Here is a 27,260-nt window from a genome sequence, read left to right as displayed (position 1 = left end):
TGCATGTCTCTGTCTATCAACAAAAAGATGCGCGAGCGCATAAACACATCGAATGTTAAGCACATACCGATTTTTCACAATCATTTAATTCAATGCATTTGACATGGTGTTGCATGTATCCACACCGAAAACATACGATGAAAATATTCACTGTGCATGGGTGTACTGTTGTAAGTATTGGTTTGAATTGCCCGATATATGAAGTTATCAATGGAGAGTTATGTAGCGTCAGCAGTGTGCCGCATGAGCGACGAGGGCAAACGAGGTGAAACGATAGCAATCGTACATTGGGTGAAAAGTACGAAAGAGATGGAGATTGGCCTGACACAGAAAATATTTATACATACAACCATTTCGTATAGATTGAATGGATAATTGTTGTGTTGCTGTGTTTTGTGGCGACGGCGTCGTCGCTGTGGTTCCCATTCGGGTTCGTTTGTCGTTGCTGCCGTTGTCGTTAACGCGCCACATTATATACTGTGCGCACCTCTATATACAAAATCCAACACAGTCCACGTGGACTAACAGTTCGTTATTCAGAGTCACCTCTCACTCTATACACCGCACCGATATATTATTATTATATATTAGGGTATTTACATGAGCACGAAAATGTTTAACAAAATAGAACGAACGAACAAGAAAAAGAAGAAGAAGAAGAAGAAGAAGTTGAAAAAAACCACTCACAATTTACCAAAGCATTCGTATATGTATACATACAATAGTACATATTACATCGCTTCTCATGCCTCGACACGATGATGTGTATCTTTTATATCTTTGTACATATAGCCAAACAGCAGGCACGAAGAGCAACCAAATGAAAAACGTACGAACGAGAGAAGAAAAAAAAGTACGTCAAAAAAGAATAAAACTTATTCTCCGTGTGTATTTTCTACATTATGCTTTGCTTATGGAGGTCTGATTCAATATACATATAGATGGATGGATCCAATGAAATGAAGAGAGCGAGAGAGAGAAAAAAAAACGCACACACAATTTCTTTCGATATTTTTTTTCTATTTGGTCTTTTCTTTCTCTCACTCTTTAACATATTTCTTCAACATTTTATTTCAGCCACATTCGTTTTGGATGCGCTTATTCGTCTCCTTGTTCTCTTTGCCATCATCACTATTCGTAAAAATATTTACATGGTTTTGTTGTTGTCGCATTGGTGCTGCCGCTTTAATATAGCATAGCATTTAGTTTGATATTACACGTTACTTATATTCCGCTTCGGCATTGCTGCTGCTGTTGATGTCGAAGCTGTTGTTGTTCGTGTTCAGGTCGTCATTGTTGTTGCTGGCTTGTCTATCAAACATTTGTTATATTTTATTATTGCTCGTATACCTACACACACTCAAAAGATGTGCGCACCAAAGAAGATTGTGGAAACACAATGTTCTTAAGTGAGTTTCTACGTATTGCTCTGTAAGTGTTTGTGCGAGATTTTTTTCCCCCTGGTATCACCAACTTCTCTCTTTTCTATTTTGTTCTTTTTTTCCTTTAATTTTTATATATATATATATTTGTTCTTTTTGAAGCATTTTTTCCGCTGTTGTCCGCCGCTCTTGTCTTCATCGTTTCGGTTGTTTATTTGTTTACTGCCTGGCTGCTTTTTTTTCGTTTGTCGAACGATAAATGTGTTTTACGCGCGAACATTGGCAAAAACAAAAATGTGGTTTGGGTTAGATGGTTCTTTGCCATTATTATTGCTGTCATTGCTGAGCCATATTATGCCGAATCCCTTGGTATTTTTCTATTTTTTTTCTTTTATTTTTTTGTATTCTTTCTCTCTCTCTCTACATTGCAAAGATTTTGTCCTTTTTTTCCCTTGTCTTGTAATACTGTGTGTTCAACTTATGTTTCTTTCTATATGTTTGCGCCAAGCGATTCTCAGCTTATTACTTAAACTCGATAAGAAATTCGCTATAACATTCTGAACAGAGCACCAAACACATTTGCTATGGGATAAAGAACGCAGCAGTGCCATTCACTTCATTTCCCCATATGTATATTTTATGGATCGAACCTTGTGCATTGTGTGATATTGTTTTTATTTTTCAGTTATTTTACTTGCCATTTCCTTCTTTTTATCCACCACCACCTCCTTCTTCTGTTCGCCGTCTTTATTTCGCGTGTGTTCGTTTTTATTTTATTTATATTTTCCATTTTGGTTGATTCTAGGTATTATTTGCTGTGTACGTACACGCTTATTCGCTCCCCCCAAATGTCTTCCTTCTTGGTTTGGCGTTCGTTTATTTTTGTGTAAGATCCTCACCAATAAATTTAACATAGAGAGAGTGAGAGAGCCTTTAGTACTTTTCACCAGAAGTAAAAAGAAAGCAGTACCTTCTTCTCTTCCCAATTTTTCTTCATTTTTATTGTTTCGCTTTGAACGAGAAGAAAAACGTAAACTTTCTTTTCGAACTTTACAATTTTCTCTTTGGTTGCATTCTGTGATTTGTTCTTTTGTGTATTTATTTTTTCGTTTTTCGTCGGTAATGTAATAATTTTACTTGTTATTTGTTTCTTTTGCATTCACGAAAAACTTCATTTTCTGAGACGAATAAGTGCTCTTCCAATGCTTCTCTCTCTCTATTCGCCTCCTCTTCTTTTATTTCGATGAAGTTTGCATTTTGTTGGTCTTTAGCACTGGTGTTGGCTTTAGCATGTCGGTGTTGGTAAGTTAAATAAAATTACGTCGTTTTGCTTGCGTAAATAAAGTAGAAGAAGAAAGTTTTCATGCATCTTCTTTTCATCTTGTTTGAATAGAGAGAAACAGAGAGGCAATAAACAAAAGAAATTGAGTGATTCGCGAGATTAGCATATTTCGAGTTCGTTTCCACATTTGGTGTGATTATATATTATTTACGCGCCGGCAGTCAGATTGAATTAAAGACTCGATTTTCCAATGCATTTACCGAACTTTTTCGTCTTTCTCCCTACTCTCCCCACACAAATTTTATTCACACAGGTAACACCGTTTACTTACATTTCTGTTATTTCATGTTCAATTTGTGTCTCGTGACGCCGGCTTTTTTCTTCTTCTTTGTCGTCGATGGTTTTTTTTTTTTTTGCACAAACCGTATTCGTCATTTACGACTTACAATATATACGATATGGCATTACACTCATATTTCAATAAACAATTTCTGTTTACTTTGCTTATTTCCCATTTATTCCGTTTTCTTTCGTGTGCAGAAATAAATGTGCATTTTATGAGAGTCAGGTTTAATGCGCGCGCGAACAAACTCGATCCAAATGCAATGGTTGAAGGGGGGAAACCGATACACAACAACTACTAACCGCAACGAATGGAAGGAAAAAAAAAACAAATCAAAACAAAACACTACTAGCTCAACCATTAGACCGGCCAATTCATGTGAAACACCTCATTGTTTATGAATTGAGTGTTGATAAGAACTGGAAATATACTTATCCGTTTCTACTTTATTTACATGTTTATTTAATCTCTTTCTCTCTCTCTCCGATCCATACGGGTTGTGTTTTGTTTACAATTGAGAAAAAATAAGTTAATTAAGATAATCGCTAGAAAAGCAAATAATATTTTTTCAGAATTAAAACAATGATACGTTAAAAATTGACGATTTTCACTTATCTTTGTTTATAAATTATTATGTGTTAGAAATCCACCTGCTTAATCTATATAATTTAGTACACAATTGCGATGGTTCTTGTAATTGCCAGAAATATGTTTATAGCCGGGTTAGTATCCATCTTATCCATGGCCAGCCTGCTGCGGCCCATCGATATTAACATTTTCCATTGGCATTGTTTTACGTTTTCTGTTGAATTCGTTTTGCATTTAATTGCATTTAGTGTATTATTTTCTTTGGCCGTTCTTAAAATCGTGCTATTTCATATGTGTTGTATTCCCTTAATGGTGTACAGATCATATAACATACTTGTTATTATATCTACTTGTTTTTTTTTGCTAAGCATTGTTCACGTTCTTTTAATTTTCTTTCATTCTTTTCTTTGGCATTCAATATACGTTTCTGTTTGATTCGTAAAATACACGAAGCAAACAAATTCTAGCTTATGCTGCATTCTTGATATTGCATTGTTTTAGATTTCTTTATTACACTTTAGCAGTTCGAGCCCTTTTTTTCTCTCTCTCAATGAAATTATGCATTCCAATGAAATTGTAGATGGATTTTATTTCAAACGGTCACGGTCTAAATGTGAAACAAAAATATTCTCAAGCCGCCGGAAAGTAGAAATCGAGCTCTGGTTGATACACTCGTCTTTTTGTATGCACACGTAATGCAATGAATGAATGAAAGAAGAAGAAAAAAAATCGTAATAATTTTCACAGGAAGATGAGATAAATTACTATTTAATGTGTCGGTTAAATCAAATAGACGCTAACTTAATTGAAACATCATTCCAAAGAAGAGCGTACAAGAGCCATTTCAAAAGCAAATACACAGTCGGATCATCATAATTAACATGGATGGAATTTGATAAAGTGATGCAAATATTTGCAAAACAATTTACGCTGATAATAATAATATTCAATAGCTATTCAATTGCATCAACCTACTTGCTCATTCGGTAGTTCACAGTGCATTTGGTAAGTGCACAACAGTATATTTATTTGTTAGCATGAAGCGGTTCTCCGCGTGTAAGCGTGTGTATTTTTTGTTGTTGTTGAATGAGTGTACGTTTGAATGTGTGTGTGTGTTTGATGCACGGCAATCGATTGTGTGACACATATTCAATTTTGCACAAAAATCACGATATCGACAATGTAAATAGTTGGAATTTACATTGAAAATTATTATTGAACACGTAATTAATAGTATCCGCTTGGTATCACTTCACCTATTCAAAAAACCAGATGCATTCGAGCACGGACAAATGCACACAATCAAAAAGTCTTTTATTTTTTTTTTTTTTTTTTTTGTAATGTAATGGGGCTTTGCGATGAATGACTGAACACTATCGTTTATATTTTTCAATAGCTTGAACGCGAACGCGCACGCTCATCGCACTCATAAATGTATTTGGCATTTTAATTTAATCGCGCGCGAAATGGAAACGTATAAATAAATTTATTTTCGCATTCATAAACGACAATGGCAGCGACAGACACACACACACCAACAAGCATTATAATAATAACAACAAACAATGGCTATTACTTTTTTTCGATCTCCTTTTTTTCGGTGTCGCATTCGAACAGCAGTTTATTTTTTTTTTGTTTTTAATTCATTTCGTCTACGCTTTGTAATTCAACAAACAAAATACATTTTACAACAAGCAGTATTAATCGCGTAACGACAATGTTTACCAGTGTAATTATTTTATGTTTGATTTACACTCTCGCTAGTGTGCTAGTGGCATTGTTGGTGCCATCGAATCGGTCGAAACGAATGAAATGATGATAATCAAGTTATTTGCTTTCAATTGGACTGCATGACTGCGTGTGATATAAAATTTCATTAAATATGCTATTTAATCGACTCGATGAGCGAAATAAAGCAAAGCGGCGGCGGCGGCGGTGGTAGACGACAAACAGAAATCCAAATAGATGTATATGTGTATTATACATTTTTTTTTATTCGAAATTGATTACAACGATATCGAACTTTTTTATCATTGGCTTTGTTCGATTTGAATGCATTTATTCATAATTACATTTTATTCGACAATCTCAAAGTGTTTTTTCTACTTTTAAACGAATATGAATATTAAACAGTGACATTTTCATTTTTACAAAATATAAATATATTTGGTTCACATTCAATGAATATGTTTTTATTGCTGTTTTGCCAAAGTCACCTCCCTCCCCAAAGCAACAAAAAAATCACTGCTAAATATAAGCGCAGTCGTATCAAAAAAAGTCACCTTTTCATTGGGCTAATTAATTTCTAGAAATGTGAAAAGTGAGATGAGATAAAAAACGGGGAGATTTTTTTTCGTTATTAAATCTGTATTTGTATCGCAATGAATTGTCGGCTTCATCATCACCATCATCATCATCGAGCCGTGCACGGAAATGTGATAAATAATTTTTCAATGTTGTCAATTTGTAAATGTGGAAAATGTGTGCGTGCAACATTTGATTAAAACCTCTCACCGAATGGTTCATGTCACACGATGGATTTCAGAATGATGATAAAATTGATAAGCACAATTATTTTCGCTTTAGCTTGACTGCGTCGATTCTCGACGCCCCCTAATTCTTGTATATGTCTCCTTGTTTTAAATTTCGAAATCATTTTATCGCATCACTTGGCATCGCTCTGTTCATTTTCGTGAGGTAATAATATGTAATAGGCGGAAGGATAAGTAATGGAATTGAATGAACCACGCACATACACACAACGAGGCACACAATATACTGAAAGATAGACACAGTATCATCATGATTATTACCAGTAGAAAGGAGTTGTAGCGCAGTATCGTTTGAGCATACTGTATATTGTATGGCGATGATGTCTCGGTAACGGTGGTGGTGGTGATGATGGTGATGGTCGGGAGCGCGATTTTATCCACTTACTTTTGCTTTGCTGTGCATAACTCACTGCGAACTCATTCATTTATGTACTATTATGTGCACACAGATTACTTTAACTACCCTCATTATTAATCATCCAAACATCCTTTTTTTGCCAATGCCACCGCACAGTTACATGCTGTTATTTCACGTCTGTGTCATGTCTTGAACACTTCTCCGACTCTATAATTCCAATTTCTTCATTTACTGCTTACACAATATTATTATATTTCTACTCTCTTTCACCTTCCTGTCCAAATTATCGACGCTATCGTCGTCAAATGTGATGCGCGCCACAAAAAAAGGCCAAAGCGATTAAAGACCTATGTATCAAAATGAAGAAGTTTTTTTATTTTGAAGAAGCATTATACTGTGTTCGCCACATTCATTTTTAAATACATAATATGAAAGTGAAATGGAATTGAACGACACTGGAACGCCAAATCGACGTGAAGGTGGAGAAAAAGGGCGAGAAACCATTAAATTTGAACAGAGTTCTTGAAGAAGAAAAAAAAAACATAAAATAAGTATATGTACTTGTTGGTAAAACAGTGTATATGTATGTGTGTGTGTGATTGTATTTGTGGCGCAAGGAGCATACTATCACTGGGTGGATGTAGACAGAGAGAAGAGAAGCGTTAAATTGATGTACCGATGTGAAGCAAAAGAAAAAAAAATCGCTGGTCTTTCGCTTTCTGAGCACGCAAACAACATGGTTCGACCCTAAGTTGGTTTTCATACTACAAATCCCAACCAAACACATTCGAGTCGATTGAAATGAGTACCGTCTCCCTGTCTCTCCCCCTCAATCTCCACCCGACGGGAATGTGAATGTGGAGCATATTAAACAAACTGAACAAAAAAAGAATATATATAAATTATCATCACACCAACTGCTGTTAATGTACACGGAGAAAGCAAAAAAAGGTTATACGATCGAAACGACGTTGTCATCGACAATGTTAAAAGAAATGGCATTTCGCCTTTGTGTCGGTTTGAGGAGAGATCGAGAGGATTCGTATAAAAAGGCATTACGACGACAACAACACCACCGCACCAATAGAATAATGTCGAAAAGCGTTTGTGAGCGCTTTTTCCATGAAACGCTCACGCAAAGCACCAACAATAACAAAGTCATTACATTGGCATCATATCGTGTCGTACAATAATGTTATACAATAAATAAACAGACACAAAACAGCAATAGAACAAGCAAAGCAGCAATCACCCTCACTCGTACTTCCGCACATTTTACGTCCATTTGGCTGATGGTTTCATATTATGTACATTGTGTAAACTGCTTTTCCTCTGCTACCACACTGGATTTTTCGATAACACAATGCCAAAACTTTGGGACTGTGTCGTTTTTCGGCCTCAACTGTTCAAATGGTGCTTATTGTTCACAATGCTCAACGACTCGTACTCATTTTTTGTTGTTGTTGTTGTTGTTCGTTGGTTCCAAAAATGACGACTCTCACTGTGCTCCGATGTGCCGTTAGTATATGTTTCACCACATTCATACAAATTTATTTCAATTAAATGTTAACAAGGAGAAAAACGCCATACCATCGTATCGTACGATGACGAATCCACCGAAAATGAATGCACAAATGCCGCACCAATGAATGACTGTTGTTGTTGCTGTTATTATTCCCTTTTATTCGTTCGTTCTTTCTTTCTGATGATGGTATTGATATTTTTTTTTTTTTCTTCGACATTATTATTATATTCCACATCTCTCGTGATGGAATACGAAACGCGCGCGTTTTTGTTATTGTTATTTTATTATATTATTATGTTTTGTGCTTCGTTTTACTCGTCACCCCGCGTCGTTTTCAGCTTTTCTTATACCATCCCCCTTTTTTATGCCATGCGATTCAATGTACTTATTTGCCCTCGATTTTTGCTTAGGTTTTTATGTTTCGTGTACGTGTGCTCATGTTGTTGCCACATTTAGTAGCGCATAGCCAACGGCACCCCTGCTTATTTCTCTTTCTGTTCAGATAACATTCAGTTGTCGATGATGGCAGTCAACGGAAGGTCTTTTTTTCACAAGTTGTTATATTAGAGGTTTTGTTAAGCAATATACTTTTTCAAATCTATATTCACACTGCCAGACATGAACACCGTTCTCTCATCCTCTCTCTTTCTCCAACCATTTAATCCAAAGTATATTTTCATTTAAATACTCGCCAATTTCCTGCTGAGGTATTTTTTTATATGCGTGTACAGTACGTGGAGAGGGAGAAAATGAGAGAGTGAGGCACAGTGTGAAAGGAGTATGAGAAAATTGTTTGGATGCGTGTAGGTTTTATGCTATAACGTTAAATTTTGCTTTTCATTTCTCAATTTTCGTTAAGCGTGAGGGTTGGTTTCTGGTATATTCATGTTTTATTCTCTGTGTTTGATCTTGATTACGTCTATCTGTTTATCGGTTAAGGGTAAATGGTTTATATTCGAAACCATTCTGCTCTTTTCATAACACGAACCGTTATCACATAGAAAATCATACAGATGCATATGCGCACACAAAAGAGCGCGCTCAAAAACATTTTGTAAATAATTCGGTGTAATAAAATCAAAAGGAAAATATTTTTGGTATTCCAATCATCGTTCTTAATGGCAATTTTGCTATAGGAAAATCAAACAAGCGTTACATATCATTGTGTCGATTTTTCGAGTAAAATCGGAAAATTTAATAAAATTTGATAAAGTATATGAGGATCGCAATGTGAATCGTTGTATTGAATTTCAAACAAACCCCTCGTCCAAAAGCAAAATCTGCCATTTATATATTCACAATCAGCTCATTCCAATAGATACAAATTTGTTTGCTATTGTCTATCACTCTAATCCAAACGCATTCAAACATATAGCAGAAAAAATTTAACATAGGATCCACGCACATCTGTACGATACAATGTAGTCATTGTACGTGTACATTCAATCATAACGTATTTATTTGCCGTGCGATGAAAATTGATTGTTAAGAGAGTGAGCAAAAAGCGGATGAGAGAAAGTGAACGAGGGACGCGAGAAATTTTAAACGATAATAATAGGGTGAATTTGAATTGCCGCTTGCTGTTGCAGTTCATTGCTCATAATCATGACCATATTATTTCACTTAATTCTAAATCGTTAAACGGATAAAGGGAGCAATAACAAACAACAAACATTCAACGGGAATACGAGGAGTGTACCATATACACTCATGCATATATACATTTAGCATTGCGTTTTTTCCAACTATTCAATAAATGTACACGCAAAACGTTCATCAGATGTTAAACTCATTTTTTTTGCACCCGTCCATTGAGCGACGCAAACACGACCATTAAATTAGTTCAAATGAGGTAGACAAGATTCACATTTTTTTTTTTTCATTCTCTCTTTTGCATTTCGTAGGGTGAGCACACGAGGCACTTCTGTTGCATTGAGAAAATCCGTTGGAATAGTCCGGGGGAGAAAACGTATGAAAGCATGTTTCGACACCGTTTAATTTGCTATTGTTTGTCTCAACGTCAACCATATACTCATTCAGTATTATCCAATTATACATGCAATCATACGGGAATATAGTGTGTATGTCAATGAATATATTGCTGCACTTCACCTATTCACAATTTAATATCGAACAAAACATAACGCATTTCATTTCATATGGTTGAATTTTTGTTTAAACAGCTTATTGTATACCAATTTTTTTTTCGGAATTTTTTTTTCTGTTTCTTCGGGTTTTTTTGGTTTTCGACTTTTCAAAATCAAAAACCATGGATAACTTGCATATTGCAAGCATACGTTCGACACCATCTTTGCATTGTTCACAATATTTAATGGAAATAACAATCTGAAATTGAATCCCCCTGATCAATGTTGAAATATAGAAGGGCACCACTGCCCTATCGTCAATTACATTTGTTCGCATTGAACCTATTCATCGAAGTGTTCAAAATGATGCACGGAGCACTCGAAAATTTTGACATATTTTTGTTGCTTTTATGTCGTTTCATCGAATTTCGTTTTGCTTTAAATTCACGGTGGGCATTTATTAACTCGTGTGTCCGATCGAATAAACAAAAATAAAATTAGGGGGAAAACCATATTGTTTGACATTGTGATTAACCGGCATAGCAGACAGATGTGCTAAACGCCACACAAATAAATTACTCGACCAATCAACAGAAGAAAAATAAAAAAATAAAATGTGGAAAAAACAAAGTAGACCATTTCAGGCGGTGGTTGAAATTAATATAATTCAAAAGCGAATAAACAATTGACCAAGCGGGCGCGTGCACATTTTTCACTCTTCATTGAAAAGTCAACAATGTCGCGTGTTCAATAATACCGAAATTAAGTTCTAAGTGCATGATGAAATGGTATATTCCTTAAAATATATCTATTTTCGAATGAAATTAATTATTGTTGGAGGTCATCAAATGTCGGCTTATCACGGTTAAATTGGCCGTCCACAAATTACTTGCAATTTTCAAATCAAAATTGTCGTCCTTGCTTAATGCTAAGTGCTTTGTGCGCGAGCGAAGAGGATGAAATTTACGTCGAAATCTTCGTTTATTGATTAGCCATGTAATTCATCAAACTGATTTAATTGCTGTAGCTCACCAATAACATTTCGAACGAACACGACTTGAAGTGGGTTGATGAGCAATGAAATTGGATAATACAACCAATATTCATGGATGAAAATTGTTTTGGTAACGGTAACATTCAATCTTTCCATTTGGTATGGCTGTATTATGCATAAATACATTAAGCTTTTGAAATGATTGAGCTAACCACAAACAGATATATCCGTACACTTGTGACTAAGCAACGCAAACACTTTCCAAGAAAACCACAAAATTATCGGAATCGCATGAATAAGGTCATGTTATTGTTTCAAAATGCTTTCAGTGCTAACACATAAACGGAATATTGGACTTTGTTGAATTAAAACGACGACAATTGCTATGATGACAGCAACGGCGACAGCATCACTAACGATAACTTCAAATGTACACCAACCGTTGGCAACCAAGCAGTAAGCTTCATTTGGAAACTTTCCTTTTTCAATTTGCCAAAGAATTTCGGGTGTTTGTGCAATCATTGCTGTAATGTGAATCTGAAAATCTGTTAATGTACATCGTTATTCAGACCATTTCGTACGCCCATGATCACTGAAACACGAATGATATGGAATGCATTTGAAGTGGTTTCAAGACTATAAAATATTTCTTGAGTATTTCTTACGTACGACGAAGAATGTGTATTGCAAAATGTGGATGGTGTGTCTAGTAGCACACTCTGTCAGCTTCGAAAATTTAATGCCTTAAAACAAACCAAAGAAAATTGAAAAACCAAAGCCATGTATGTGCTAGTGTTATTTACTAAAAAAAACAAATATTTGCTCTATAGATGAAAACCAATTTACCCTCTCGACCTATTTCGAGGGTTTGCCTCACTACATTCATTTGTGCTGTTTGAATACGGTTTCTACCATCCACCTACCATATTATACATATACCAGGCATACACATATAAACGCTATTCAAATGATCGAAACTGAGTTGGAAAGTGGTGGGTTTGTGCAACAATTGTTATAACCGTAACCAAAAAACCATAAGTTGCATGCAACAGCAAAAAGGAAACGACCCGAATATCAAGAACCATTTTACGAAAATGAAAATGTTCAAAATGCTTTCGATACGAACGAACGAAGGTAGAGAGCATGAATTGTTAAATGAATCGGCTTTAGCAGAAGTTTGAAAACATAAGTTTTATCACATTTTGCGCTGCCCAATTCAAGTTGAGTTTAAGCATGTGTATGTTTGGATGTTATTATTGTTGTTGCTATTGTTTCTGTTCTTGCGGATGCTGGTTAGTTGGTGTTGAGTTGAAAATCAACCGCAAGCGTACACATTTAGTTATCACGTCGGTTTCGACTTTCGCAATTTATCTCATTTTGCCTATTTAATTTTACCTTCGTCTCTTCACGTGAGCAAAACAAGCACACCACTTAAGGTCATACAGATTCTTTGTCCATTGTATAATATACATGTACACCCCTCACTATGGAAATGGTGTGTTTATTTGATTGCATCGAATATATGCATAAAATATTAGCAAGAATTTCATTTCACAACACAATAAACGCATTTAAACGATTTGATGTACAGCAAAACCAAACATATGCAAAGAAAAGTTTCCAACCCCAAACTATATCCACGAAAATCAATCTAATTCTCTTAATGGATGCGAAACGAAAGTTTTCCTCTTTTGAATTGAATAACAACAATAAAAGTTTTACACATCTTGACATCAATGTTTCGCATCAAATATATTCTCGTTGCATTTTGCACATCATTCCATACAATTTGTGTATGCTCAAAACTTCTTCAGAACCCAAAGAATGACAATCTTTTATATGGAGTGAGTGCTAGTCTTTTTTTCATATAGACATATAATAGTAATTGGAATGATACGGTGTATTTTCAAAGTCAATGAACTTCATCGGTTCTTTGTGACACTAGCACATACATATGCATATGCACACATATAAAGTCAACTATCTCTTCTTGTGTTGAATATTTAATTGAACTAATGTTATAATTAAGGCAGCCAAACTAGAATTACATTACAAATTTGAAAATTATAGTTGGCAAAACCATAAAAGCCATAAATTTATGATATTTTGTGCGTCAGTGAATCAGATCAGTTCAAATATGTACAACGTAAATATTGCAAATCATATTAGATTATCAAATGTTGAATGAGAAGAATATATTAGAGAGGTGGGAAGAGGAGTAAAACGATGGGTGGAAAATATGCAAATTGTACGCATAGCGTTTGTGTGTGTGTGTGCGTTGATTTGAAAACGACATGAGTTCCATGGATTTTAATGAAATGAACACATGAAAATTGCTTGGTAGCAACATTTGGCAACAATAACAATTACATGAACTCGACAAAGCACCGACAAAGATAATATTTTAATGACATAATGTTAGAAAATCGGTAACGTTCCGCAAAACACCTACAACATTGTTCACATCCATCTAAGTATAACAGACATAAGGCACGCAGCGACGGAGTATATTAATACCATTGAATATAGTATGAAACATGAAATTCTGTTGTTGTAGAAACACTAAGCATGCATAGATGGTATGGCGCATGGATACACGGTAATTAAATAGAAAAGCAACGGCAATACACAATAGAAGCATTTTTCGTTCATAAGGGTGGTAAATGTTCTATTTTGTTAGACATTAGCACTTGTCTAATATCTATGTTTAACGGAAACACACATAATATCAATTCAACATTGCGCACAGATGACGACAACGAAGACGACGATGACGACGAGGCTGTTATAAACTCAATGAAATGCGTATTACCGGTTCAAAGGCTTACAAAGTATCACACTTGGTTAATTTGCAGTTTGCATAAATTTGAATTGATTCTATTTTAAAATATATTAGCACTCACTCTCACAGCTTTTTACATAGAGTGAGAGAGACATATATCGAGACACGGTTTTAATTGAATGCCATTGTTTCCTGTGAGTCGGATTTTCATTTTGCTTGACACATCCATTGAAAGCATTTCCATCTTATATACATAAAACACATACATAAATGTTTGCCTTGCATTCGATTCAACCAGGTATTAGCAAATGAACATATTCACATGAATACCTGTTAACTGCTATGGAATCTATATTTTAGGACATCTCTCATAAACGAGAGGCACTTAATTCTATGGATTCAAAATAGCACCTTTGATATCGGTGACATTATGGAATTTGTTCAATTTGCTATAACATGCGGAGGTTCCAATGCTGTAATACCTTCAAAATACATTCTAACTACCTGGTTAAAGGTGTAAAAGAATGTCGAACTTTTTTGAACATAACATGTTGTAATTCAACAACACTATTTTCTCCTCATTAATATGATTTTTCATCGATTACGATAGACCCAGTTCTCTATTCGTCGTTATTTTGCGCTTAGAAACAAATTTCGTTCAAAATAACAGTGAAAAAAGGTTGATTGCCTTTGTTATTAGATGAATAATTGCTGAAGCCAAGTTTTATGGTCGAACTCTATTGATGACATAGTCAAAATGATAAATCGTTCATGGCTCATGAAAAATGCATTAGAGTGAAAATTTCGAGCGCAGGAGTCAAAGCGAAGAACCGTTGCATATCAAAAGAAGCAATCTTATGTTGAGTTAGGTCTTAAGGTAGTAATTAATTAAATTACATGTATCAATAATATATATCTATATCTTCAACGATAATTTCATAGGAGCTTAACTTTTGAAAATTGTCGTTCGCCAGGCTATAGACTTTAGTGAAAGTTATTAGGTATTATAAAAGCAATATGCATCAACATTGATAGAATGCACAAATGATAGAGACAGAGAGCGATGTGGAAGGAGGGAGGTAGAGAGAGAGAGAGTATAGTTATCATTCAGCCGCACCTTGTAGAAGCTTAGAATTATGTGCTCAATACACGACATCGTACAAAATATCATTATTATACTTGAATTACACTCAAAACCTATTGACGATACCATCTACCACCACGTTGGCACGACAAAAACCACAATATCACATGCACACACACACACACATATAGATCTATATAATAGGTTGTGCACATCACACGTATAAATGAAATATGTAATCAACGGTGAATGCAATATTGCGAGCTGTGAATCAACGTCATACATGTTGACATCCAAACTGAAATGATATATTCCGTTTGGTTAGTCGTTCGCTTGGTTGGAAAATAATTTTCTTTTTGACAAACATAAATCGGCTCAATGGAATAATGGTGCAATGGCAAGTGCATTTGCGACTCAACGATTATGAAGTGGTTTCACATTTGTGTTTGTGGTTTTGTTGATTATTATTAAACACCATTTTCAATATGAATATCATCTCTTTCAACGCTTTATGCAAGGCTACATTGTTGCAATCCATAAGCTTTACAATTCGAATGTAAACTTTTGTTATTATTGTAACCAACACGATTTTTTAAGATTTATCAACACCTATTCACACATCCAATTGAAATTCAGAAATAAGATGCACCTGTAGATCATGTTTCAAATCAATTATCTGCACTTAATATTACAGTAGTCGTACCTTGTATTTGAAAACATAACAAATGTTAAATTTCATCATGCATGAACAACAACAGCAGCAGCAGCAACAACAACGAAAATTGGACAGTGCATTCATCGATAAAATTCATTTGAAGCGTATCTCATGATGTTGCGTGCCTTTGAAATTTATTCACAATTAATTTGTTTTGCTAATTACATGCAACAACTAACAAATGTTAGTTGATTCGCTCACTGAATCTTTTTTTAGACAGATCTGTAATTGCTTTTATTGCTCGTTGAAATCTCCAATGATTTGCCGGTGCCAATGAAATGTTCATTCAAACTGAAATAAATGCATTACGTGCTCATCAAATCATTGTGGAATGATATGGATGTCATCGTAATTCCCCCAGTCCCGGCATTCTTGTTTATATCGATGATTTGAATCTAATGAGAGTTAAACTGTTCCGTTCGTTATGAACCTCGACTGTAAATAACTGATGAACGTAGGAATTCAAACGATTTCTTAAATAACTTTTTGACGTTTATTTAGCCAATCACATTAAATTTTTAATTTATTGCAAACGGTTTTTTTTCTTCTCTCTGGCGCTTTTTCACACGGCCCAATTTTTTTGTGTGTCGATGAAAAAAATGCTTCGGAAATGTTTTGAAAATGCTTCGCACGCTGAATTGAAAATAAAATACGATTCATGTTTTTTTCTTCTTATTTTCAAGATCCGCGCCAACAAATCAAAATCCCACTGAATTATAGACGATCTCACAAATATACTTCTCAAATGCGGATTACTCTTGTTCTTTTGCCTAATTACTTTGGAGCTCAATTAACGCGGCTTAAATCATATATTCTTACGATATACCAATGAAATGATAGAAGATTTTGCTACCGTTTGATGTGTGTGTGTTTTAGTTCTGTTTAATAGACAAAGTCAAAAGATCAAAAAATAAATCTGAATAAATTACAACGGAAACGGGAGTATAAATTAAAAATAGAGAAGCGAGAAAAAACATTCTATTTTTATTTGAATAAAATTGACCATTTTTACGGCAAACATTTTTGCGAAACGACTTACATTCAACACATTGATGCTACGGTTTATAATTTGATATAAACGTGTAAATAACAGCAAATTAGATTCATATTTAGTGGAATTTAAATAATCAAACATGCGTTAACAAATCGATTCACATCGATGATGTTAATCAGTGATGCATGACGCTAGACGGACAGCTCACAAAAATAACAACACCGTGTTCGAAAAAAAGACCGTGGCATGAAAATGTGGTAAATCAAATTATTAAATTAATTTGAAATTGTGATTATGCACCACAACACAGCTTTGAATAGATACAAAAAAAGGCGACCACCTCACTTTGGTTGTTGGTTGTTTGTGTTCGCAACCGACATTCAGCTCATATATGTTGCATATCAGTATCAAAACATACACAGACACCACCATTGAATGGGAATATTTTATCAGGAAGCCAGTGTGCACACACATTTTACTATTCAATGAAATTCTGCGGAATCCTACGCATCAAAATTGAACATATTATTAATGTTATGCACTGAAAATGATGTTTATGCAACGCTTTGTTTAGTGTTTACTACAAAAAAAAAAACTATTTGCAAACAGATTTTCAACGCATTCAAATAAATTAACCCCTTTTTTCGTCGCAAATAAAAGGTGCATGAATGCTTTGAAAATTGTTTGCATTTATGCGGGAATAATTTGCCGATTTATAGTAAATGGCTGTAGTTCAACTGTTAATGGAGTGATTTTAAAATGCCATTTGTTTTTGTTTTATTCGATCACCTTTTTTGCAACAATCCCATTGAATTCAGAAATATCGACAGCATTTTTTATAGCCCCGTTTGCTATCCATATTGCAATTGTATGTCGGCGTTAAAATTTATTTTTAATGCGTAATTTTACTCAAACATTTGCTATTTTGTTTTCAATTTAGTGTATTGGCTTATTTTATGTCAACGTTGTTGACGGTATGTTTGCCATTTATATATTCGAATAATGAGTGCACGGTATGTGTGCGGTAAATGCGGTTTTGAATAATTCTATTTGTGATGTTTAGCCAAATGTAAAGGCTATTAAATTGCATTATATATGCACACATACATTCATACATTCGAATATATTTAATATGCATTTTGTGGATCAATTCACTTGGTGCGAGAACTGTATATATTTTCTACGGATATATTCAAACGAATTGTTGTTTTGCCAAACATACAAAAAAACCACATAAATTCGAGTTATATGAAAACCGCAACTTGAAAATAAAACCACAACTCTTTGATATTTCATTCCAATCCTTTTCGCAGTTTTTCCAAGTCAAATTCGGGCAAATTGTTTGTTTTGGAAATCCGTGATATAGGCAAAATCAATGTTGAAGCCACAAACATATTATGTACACTGAAAAGTATTTTAAATTCAAAATGTTGCACAATAACGAACACACATATTTCCAAAACGATTTCGGCGTATCATAGTCGGAGCAACGTATGCAATGGATGGTAAATAAACATTGAAAATTAATGCAAACGAATTTGAAAATTTTCCAATTATGAAACAGAGTGCAATCGAATGATTAAAATATGCACTTATGATTTGAGGAACCTGTGGCATTTGCATATTTTGGATATTCAACTCATGTGCTGCTATTGTATTATTATATCATTGTTTGTGCAAATCTATTTCTTTTTTGTTCTGTCAAAATCGTGCAGAAAATTCCATTACGTGCCTATACAGAATGTTACTCTTTCGTGTGCATGTGTTTGTGTTTGTATTTATGTTTATATTCAGGATTCCATCGTACACAAATAATGATTATTTTTTTCTTCTCCATTTTGTCGTTTCATTTCCAAGTGCCATATCCGATGTTTTCTGCAATTTATAGCGCACAAAATTCATATATTCATTTTGAGCGCACACACACTCACACACATCGGTTTGTAGAATGCAAGCGAGTAGAGAGACTGTAAATTGGCAACCACTTTTCATTTTATTTACCTCGAAAATTAATCTGACACCCGCTCAACATAACATTTTGGACACATACAAAATGCAAATCCATTTATTATTTGAGTGCGGTGAAGACTGTTTCACTTCTCCGGTCGACACTCGTTTTCATGTGCCATTGCATTGCTTGTGTGGTTTCCATCCGGTTGGTTGTTTGACGATGATATCGCAACGATTGCCTTCTCCTGCTCTTGTGTCTGCGTTTTTCATCTATCCAACATTCACCATATGTGCATATTGAAACCAAATTATGCAATGTATAAACGTTTCTCTTCCTGTAAATATTATTCTGAACACCTCGATCGCTCACCCTTTTGGCATTCTTCTCCCCTCCCCACCCATCAATGTCTCTCTCTCTCTCTGTCTGTCTGTCTCTCTACCCCCAAATCAAGCGATCCGTTTCTATTTGGTTCACTCGTGAAAACCATTTTCGTTTATGCACTGCAAGTATGTACATTGTACATGCACAAGATATTCGTGTACAGCAAGTCTGTCTCCCTCCCTCTATCTCTTTGTGTATATGTATTCACAATCCAGCTTTTATCTTTCGTTGTGCTCCACATTCCAAAACGAAAAGTATTCGACGACCGAAGACCATGTTTCAACACATATTATGCCACCCCCGAAATATCAACATTCCGAGCATCTTTTCTGACGTTCAGCTTTTTCAGTTTGGCTTGATGCATTGTATTAGTCGATGCTTTTTTGGCGTTGCCAATTTTAATACTGTTGAATAGCGTTGAACGTTGTTCCTCGGTTGTATTTGCAAATTAATACATAACGAGTCGTTCTAGCTCTCTTAGGATAGACAAATAATTCCATTGAAGTGTGTTGTGTACAAAAAGCAAGCTAAACATGCAATCAAAATCAAGTGTGTCTACCGGAATGAGTCAAAAACATGACATAATATGCACATTGATAGAGGTGCGAGTCGAGTGTGTGATGTTCATGCTCAAACCATTTAAAACACCCTCTCATTTCATATGCATGAATATACGTGTATTTGTGTTTGTGTATCGTATTAAATTTGTTATTTATGAATTTTAATACAATTTTTACCGATTTGAACCCGATGTGAATGTCATTTTCACTTCCATAATACAAAACTTTTAGATACCAAGTTGTTTGTTGTCTATCTGTTTAAATTATGTTCATGCAGTAGATTTGTGTGTATGTCAAATGGTTTTTGCGCGGAAAAGATTTACTGATACATTGCACTGTCTACTTAAATAGAACATGACTGTATCACACTTACTACTGTGGAGTGGAACCACAAAATGTGTGTGGGTGTGTATGTTTGCACACGCTTGTGTTACAATGTGATACTACGTGTTTTTGAAGATCTGAAAATCATTGTGCATGTATAAATTGGTTTATTTTGTACATTCGTTGTAATACTAACGAGCAATTTTATCTGGAACGTTTGGTGTACAGTAAAATAGCTGAAGTGCTGGATGATTGCTGACAGCAACTTGTATTTCGATACATATTTCTTTTCATTTGAACCCCCACCGCCCAACCATGTTGACAATGGAAACAGAAGAATAGAAAATGCAACCGATTGTTCAGCGAAACATCAGTTTGTATTGTACAAGTTAACAACTAAAAATGCAAGCTTTTGCACCTCATTCACTTACATGCAGTGTACACAAACAATATATGAAACCGAAATGCATCTGACTCTTTGCATAAATAGTTTCAATGTTTACATTCTGCAATGCATGGTTTTAGTGCACTTGAATTGAATCGACGTTCAACATTCTACATTGCAAACGCACATCGTACAATATGACTTTTTCGCTTTTTCAATTTCAAAGGAATGACATGACAACGATAACAGGATATATGCATATACATTGCACTATGTATGTACACAAAGAAAGAGAGAGAGATGTGAACAAAACATGCGACCATATCTATCCATGTGGAATTTAAATCGTTATCCAAAAACATGAAATGTGGTGAAACATTAATTAAAATGGGAAAATAAATCTAACATATGTACTGGTTGAACATACATTTGGCTTTTTCGTATTATTTGATTTATAAGCTGAACCAATATTTGAAGATTAATAAATACAATCACCTAATGAGATAGATCAATAAAAGAAGAAAACTTCATCTGGATTATGGTTTTAAAACCGTTGCATTCATTCCGAATGGAAAATGTTTTGTTTTCTTTTCGAAATGGATTTCATTTGTCGTTGTGTTTTGTTTCAATTTTGAAATTATACCTCTGCACTTATACACATATATACAAACAAACAAAAAATCCCGATTCAGTTCCCCTTTTTTATCATTGTTCGAGAAAAAAGACTATTCGTATCAAATAAACGAGAGCAACTGACAACAAGTGCACAATGCACGTACGTGAACTCTTCAAAAAAAATATATATATATCAGAGAACGTTTAACAAAAGTTTCCACTTTTCATGTAATATCAATTGGATAGCACAGCATCCATTTCCCGCATCCAAACACAGCAACATCAGCAGCCAGAAGCGACGACTCAAGTACAGCAAGAAGTAAATAAATGAGAGTGGGAGAGAGATACCACAGTTAAATTGCAAAAAGATCAGGCAAAAAAAGGAAATGTAACGAAGCTTACCCAGAGTAGCAAAACAGAGTAAAAAGCTATGATATCGCATTGCTGCACTGCTAACAATTTTCATTCTCTGTGTAACATCCGTTATATTTTTTTGTTTCTTCACTCAATGCACTTTTTCCAACCACTTTCTATTTATTCAGTCGATTTTTTTTTTAACTCTCGTTCCCCTTGCTGACTTTGTGAGCACTTGTTCATGCATGTAGTGTGTGTGAATGTGTCAAATATGTGTGCGATCAGATATAACCTCATTTTTATTGTGACAAGTTTTAAAAAGTCCTGAACCCCAAAGTAAAGTCTACGGGGGCGAATTGGAGTGGGATGTGCAATGAAACAAGAATGAAAAAAAAGAACAACGTATTTCAAAATTTCATGACATTCTTTTTTGTATAAAACTTCACTTTTAATTCTATTTACTTGCGACTTTTTCAACTGCATATTTTTTTTGCCGTAGATTTCTTTTTGCTCCACAATGCATAACAATAACAACAACAACAATATTGCAACGTTATATATGTAGAGTGGAAAAAAAGGAACAAAGCGTTATACACACACTAACACACAAGCAAGCAAGCAACGGATTCGGGAAAAAAGGAAACGTTGCTCGCGCTTTCACATGATTGCATCTGAAATCCTCTTGGCAAATGAATAATTTTTTTCTTATTCGGATGTATGTGTGAACTACGCTGTATCAGTGGTATGAAAAAAAGTGGAAAATAAAACGACATCGAATGAGCTTTATTCAGCTTGAAATGTAAACGCAATAATATTTTCAAACTGCATATACGAGATGCGATAGCATAGACAGCGTGTTTTATTTACACTCGATCCCTCTTTCTCTTTCGCTGGTTCTTTTTGATTATCACATACACAATGCAATTGCTGCACATTGCCATATCAAAGGCATATACATACATACATACATACAAACACACACCAGCTATAGTGTTTTAGCTGGAACATAATCAGTGCACATTTTCCCTCACGCCAATCATCCATTGCAAGTACTCAGTTCACGTACAGGCAAAGATGAGAATGCAACGAATGAAATAAAAGCGGAAACAACAATGACGATTGCCACTGCCAGCGCAATGGAGCAGCGTTGAAACTATGCTACGAAACTAACCGATCGACTGTTTAGTTCCATCTCATGGAATAGTTTTATGTATGGAAAATGCCATAGTTAACTTCACATCACAAGAAATGTGAGAGAAAGAGATAAAAAGCACAGTATATGGAGCAACAGTAGATTGAATTTTGAATTCCAATTCGTTTTATTTCGTTCGGTTGATGTTTTGAGTTTTCGTACCATGTGAAATAATGTAGCCAATACAGTCGTTTTCTTTTCTTTGCATCCTTCATCATTTTGCCACAATGCAATGTTGCATTTGAAAAGTTGACTCGGAGTGTGGGTCGGTAAATAAACAAACTTAGTGAGTGGCAGTGGAATGGCGGTCATGGATATATATATATACCGTATACACGTATATCTAAAGTAATATCTGAAAACCATTTTACAAGCCATTTTAAAACCTCTTTTCCTTTTTTGTGCATCTCTCTTCCATGTTCTCGACCAAAGTGTGCAATGCAATATGGTTGGCATACATACAACAAACACATACAAATGCAGAGCATCAATGAGTGGAAACAACTCATTTGGCCAAACGAGAAAACGCATAAGAAAACTTGAAAAACAAAGTATGAATGGGTAAACCTTGCAAAGGAATTCATTATATTCGTCGCATATTTATCACACTTTTCTATTCAATGTGAAATCCGTATCTGTTGTACCATATTGCTTTCAAAATACTTTCATTCTACCAACCAATATACAGACACATACACACACACACACTTGGCACTTGAGCAAGTCCACAAATACAAACACATACATAAGCACATACACATGCATGAAGATGAAAAAAGGATGAATTGCATATTTAAGTGCTTTGAATTGAAATGGAATAAAACAAGGGCATTCTTACTTTGATGCATGAGAATGCAGAAATTTGTGTTGCCACTTCTCTTGCAGTACACTTAAGTAGAGTAATGCACACATGATTAAAGCACGACATTCTGTCGTTTCATGTTTTGTATTTGCATGAATAAAAGAAAAAAAACGTCATTTTAATCTATATCAACAACCAAAAGAATAGCAATTGCAAATTTTTCCGTGTGAACTGTATACATGGTGGCATTGAGTTTAAGGAAGTTCAACGATAGTTATGCTCTTTACAACATTGCATCGAGCATGTAAGAAATCCAAGTCGTACTAATCTCTTTCATTTTCGGAATACTATATGCCAACACATTTTAAATGTATGGTACACATGAAATATCAAAGAAAATTGTTGAGCGAACAAAAAAAAAACAAATCCCATTGAACCAACTTCAGCCCCATGTTTTCTTTTGCTGCTCATACTTTGCTTGAGTTTCCTATATGAACAATCAATGCATTTTCCCATTTTCACTGATTTTCGTCTACATTATACATTGCTGGATCGTAAGCAAACAGACAGGGGGAGAGAGCGTATAAAGTAACCGAGAACATTTGTGGTAATCCAGCGTTTTATGTATATACATGGCGATAAAAGTTTCTGCAAATGGAAAATGTAGAGTGAAATACGTTTGTGCGATGAAGAAAAATGGTTTATCCAAAATGCGAATCAAGTATATAGGTCATGACGTGAATTCCATGCACGTCCGCATATTTTGTGCAAATATGAATTACTATCGCATGAGCACTGAAATCAAATAATATAAACTTTTAAATGAAAAATCATACATTGCTGCACAAAAAAGCGCGATAAAAAAGGAAACACTGTCGAAAGCAAACCAATTTAAAGTCCGCACTCTTAATACAGTCATTCTTAATGTGTTTTTTGTTTTACTCTTCTGGTTACAGGGCCCACCACAACAAGGACCAATTAAGTTCACAATTGCTGACACCTTAGAACGAATAAAAGAGGAATTTAATTTTCTGCAGCAACAGTATCACACGTAAGTTCATCAGTGAAGTGATTCAATTAGTGGCATTTTCGGTGTTTGTTCAATTTTTTTTGGTTTGAATTTTTGTTTTTGCAGATTAAAATTGGAATGTGAAAAACTAACAAATGACAAAACCGAAATGCAAAGGCATTATGTGATGGTAAGTTATAAAAAAATCTAATCGATTTCATTTTATCAATAATTCATTAACGAGGGGAAGACACTATAAAAATTATATGAATAGGAGGAGTTTACATTGCAAGCGGCATTGTAATTAGTTTATATTCTGGAAATCAACTGAATATAAACATATATAACTTTGTTGCCACAAAAAAACTTTTAATTAGTGTATTTGTAATATCTAAATTATCCACTTTAGATGAATGGTTAAAAATAATCACTTGCATCATTGTAGCTACCTGCATCTTCAAGTCACGTATTTACATTTCATTTGCATTTGAAGAAACCTGCTCTGCTATTTTTCGCCAATTGTGTAAAAACAGTATAAACAATTAACTAACGAATTAAACGATTTTGTCGATAATGGTATTGAATTCATAGATTACGTACAGACATTAAAATGGAACGAAATAAAAAAAGGCATTGAATCAAGTGACCTTAATTCACGACGCCAAAATTAATTTACCCACTTCAATAGATCACAAATGACAAGTGCGCAATAGAGAAAAATTTCACAAAAAGCCAATTAAAAAGCTCATTTTGATGGACAGTTTTCGATGGTGGTAAATCACTATGTTCGATAAAATCGTGAAATGTTATCCCCAAATTTTAAGTGAATATCCGAATCGTTTTGCATCACATTTCATTCGGTGTAAATCTGAAGGTTGAATGAATCGAATCAAAAATTCCACATCGTCTAGCGGTAAAATGTGGTCTTATCATACAAAACCACATAGAAATTACTACAAATGCTTGAGTTTGATCCAAATTTCAAGCTCATTTAGCATCACATGTCAGTACATTTACAATTCACAGCCGTATAGCATTCATTTCGTTCAAACGGTATCGTTGAGCATTTCTACCTTCCATGTTCGATGGGGTGCTGTGTGTGTGTGTATATCTTTAGTGCATTTATTTGAGCTATTCATTTGATGGTTGTTGTCCGTGTTCTGTTTTGAAAACTTGTGCACAACGGTAATAGCATAAAACATGGCTTCATTATATTTGATTTTGGCTTTTGTGAAAATTCGGTGAGTCAAGTTGCGATAAAAATCAAGCCAAACGACAAATCTATCGCAATGATAAATGCGAGAAGGGTACAGATGAGTTTGTGTATGTGTGTGTGGATGTCATTTGTGTTTACAACTAACGCTCTTCCACTCCATGCCCCATGTGCAGATTGTTCACAAGCGTGAAACTGAAAAAGCATCGACACAAAATGAAATAACCGAGAAGAAGAAAAAAGTAGATACACATCTCTAGTGAATGGATTGACTGTGACAGGTTTAAACTAGCAACATTTTTGAATGTTGGTATAAGAGATACCTTAGTGACACTCAATTATATTTAGTTCAGTAATCAACGTTGCAACACCGACCGATAGACATAGTCCATATGGATGAAATTGTATGCATTGTATGGATATATGTACATGTGCGTTGTATATCATGCACTTTATTTGCTTCATAAACATGTTTGTCGACATTTTCCGCTCCGTAATGGTACTGTACAAATAAGCCATAAGCCTTTTTACGTTCAATCATTCAAGTCAGTGAAATTTACACACAGATACACACCCGAGACATAAATAAAATGGACGAAAACAGCCCACACTCATTCCAATTCCAATATCGTTGAATAACACTGAAGTGTACGTACCGTACATTTCTCATGCATTCCATCGTGTCAATTAACTCAGTTGGCATCGATTCAATATTTAATTTGATATCGAAAGGAGCTTTTATTCGATGGCATTTAAACATCGTTTTACCTATGAAATCGGTTCTAAAAGTTTTTCACGGTATTTCTTTCTGTCCGTCGACTGACTGGCTGAAATTTATGTCGATGTGATTGAACACATTGTTGCCAGCAATCGAATAAAAGCTATAATTTTCAAACATGCAGTGGTTGCTTCAGATAAAAGCTTTGTAATTACTTCAATCGATAACGATTATAATAATTTTATAGATTTAACATTTTACCATAGCAATATAAGCGACAATAATTTGCAAGAGAGAATTTTGAATGAGTGAAAAAAATTATGAAAAATCGAACATATGGCTTGTGGTTAATTTGCGACCGTTTGAAAACAATTCAAATGCTGCCAGAGGCACATCAATGCGCGCGTATTCTCAAACTTTAAATATTCAAATACGTAATTTATTCACTTGATTCAATTTGGAGTCAGTACAGTACAGCAGCATGCTTTTCCGCTGGGAATCTATAAATTTGAAACCCCTTTTTCCTTACGACAATTCTATCTTTGGCCGCTTGAATATTATATAGTTGCAAGGGAATAATTCACTGGTTAAATAACGATATGTCAGAAACTTAGAAGGACTCAATAACATAGCTGTCCACGAACGTTCGTTCGTTCGTTCGTAGAATATTTTTTTGGTCTTTTTGTTCGTTTGTTCGTTCGTAGAAAATGAATTGTTCGGATTGTTCGTTCGTATGTTCGTACGAACAACGAACAACGAACACGTTCGTTCGTTCGTAATTTATGGAAATTTATTTTCTGCAATTTTCTGAATGTAAACAAGTATTGCGATAATAAATGTAAATTGGAAAAACTTTAAATCAATTTTTCCCGCTTTTCCGATGGGAAATTGTGAAAAATAAGCCTGATTGGTTCATTAGCCCAAAGTCCAAATCCGGTGGAATTTGGCTGATCCATGAATTCTCAGGATTTGACCTGAATTCTAAAACTTCCATTAAGATATTCTATAAAAAATCCATTCTTCGTGTAATTGTATTTATTTTACATTATGGAAGTTCTGGAATCCAGGTC

At 34.6% G+C, this 27,260-nt stretch overlaps 1 protein-coding gene across 8 annotated transcripts in view; it reads left to right on the top strand.

The window, feature by feature from the left end:
- Positions 1-27,260, top strand: part of LOC116348923 (protein groucho) — a 58,820-nt gene that overhangs the window by 20,247 nt on the left and 11,313 nt on the right. For all 8 annotated transcript variants that reach the window (XM_031780147.1, XM_031780144.1, XM_031780143.1 and 5 more), the window contains 2 exons: positions 24,207-24,301; positions 24,386-24,449. In XM_031780147.1, the coding sequence (XP_031636007.1) occupies positions 24,207-24,301; positions 24,386-24,449 (159 nt within the window). The remainder of the gene's footprint in view (positions 1-24,206; positions 24,302-24,385; positions 24,450-27,260) is intronic.

This window comes from Contarinia nasturtii, unplaced genomic scaffold (assembly GCF_009176525.2).
Source record: "Contarinia nasturtii isolate CC-2019 unplaced genomic scaffold, AAFC_CNas_1.1 Cnas_scaffold_2678, whole genome shotgun sequence".
Taxonomy (NCBI): Eukaryota; Metazoa; Arthropoda; class Insecta; order Diptera; family Cecidomyiidae; genus Contarinia; species Contarinia nasturtii.
The sequence above is the reverse complement of the archived record's forward strand: the minus strand, read 5'-3'. Positions and strand labels throughout refer to the sequence as shown.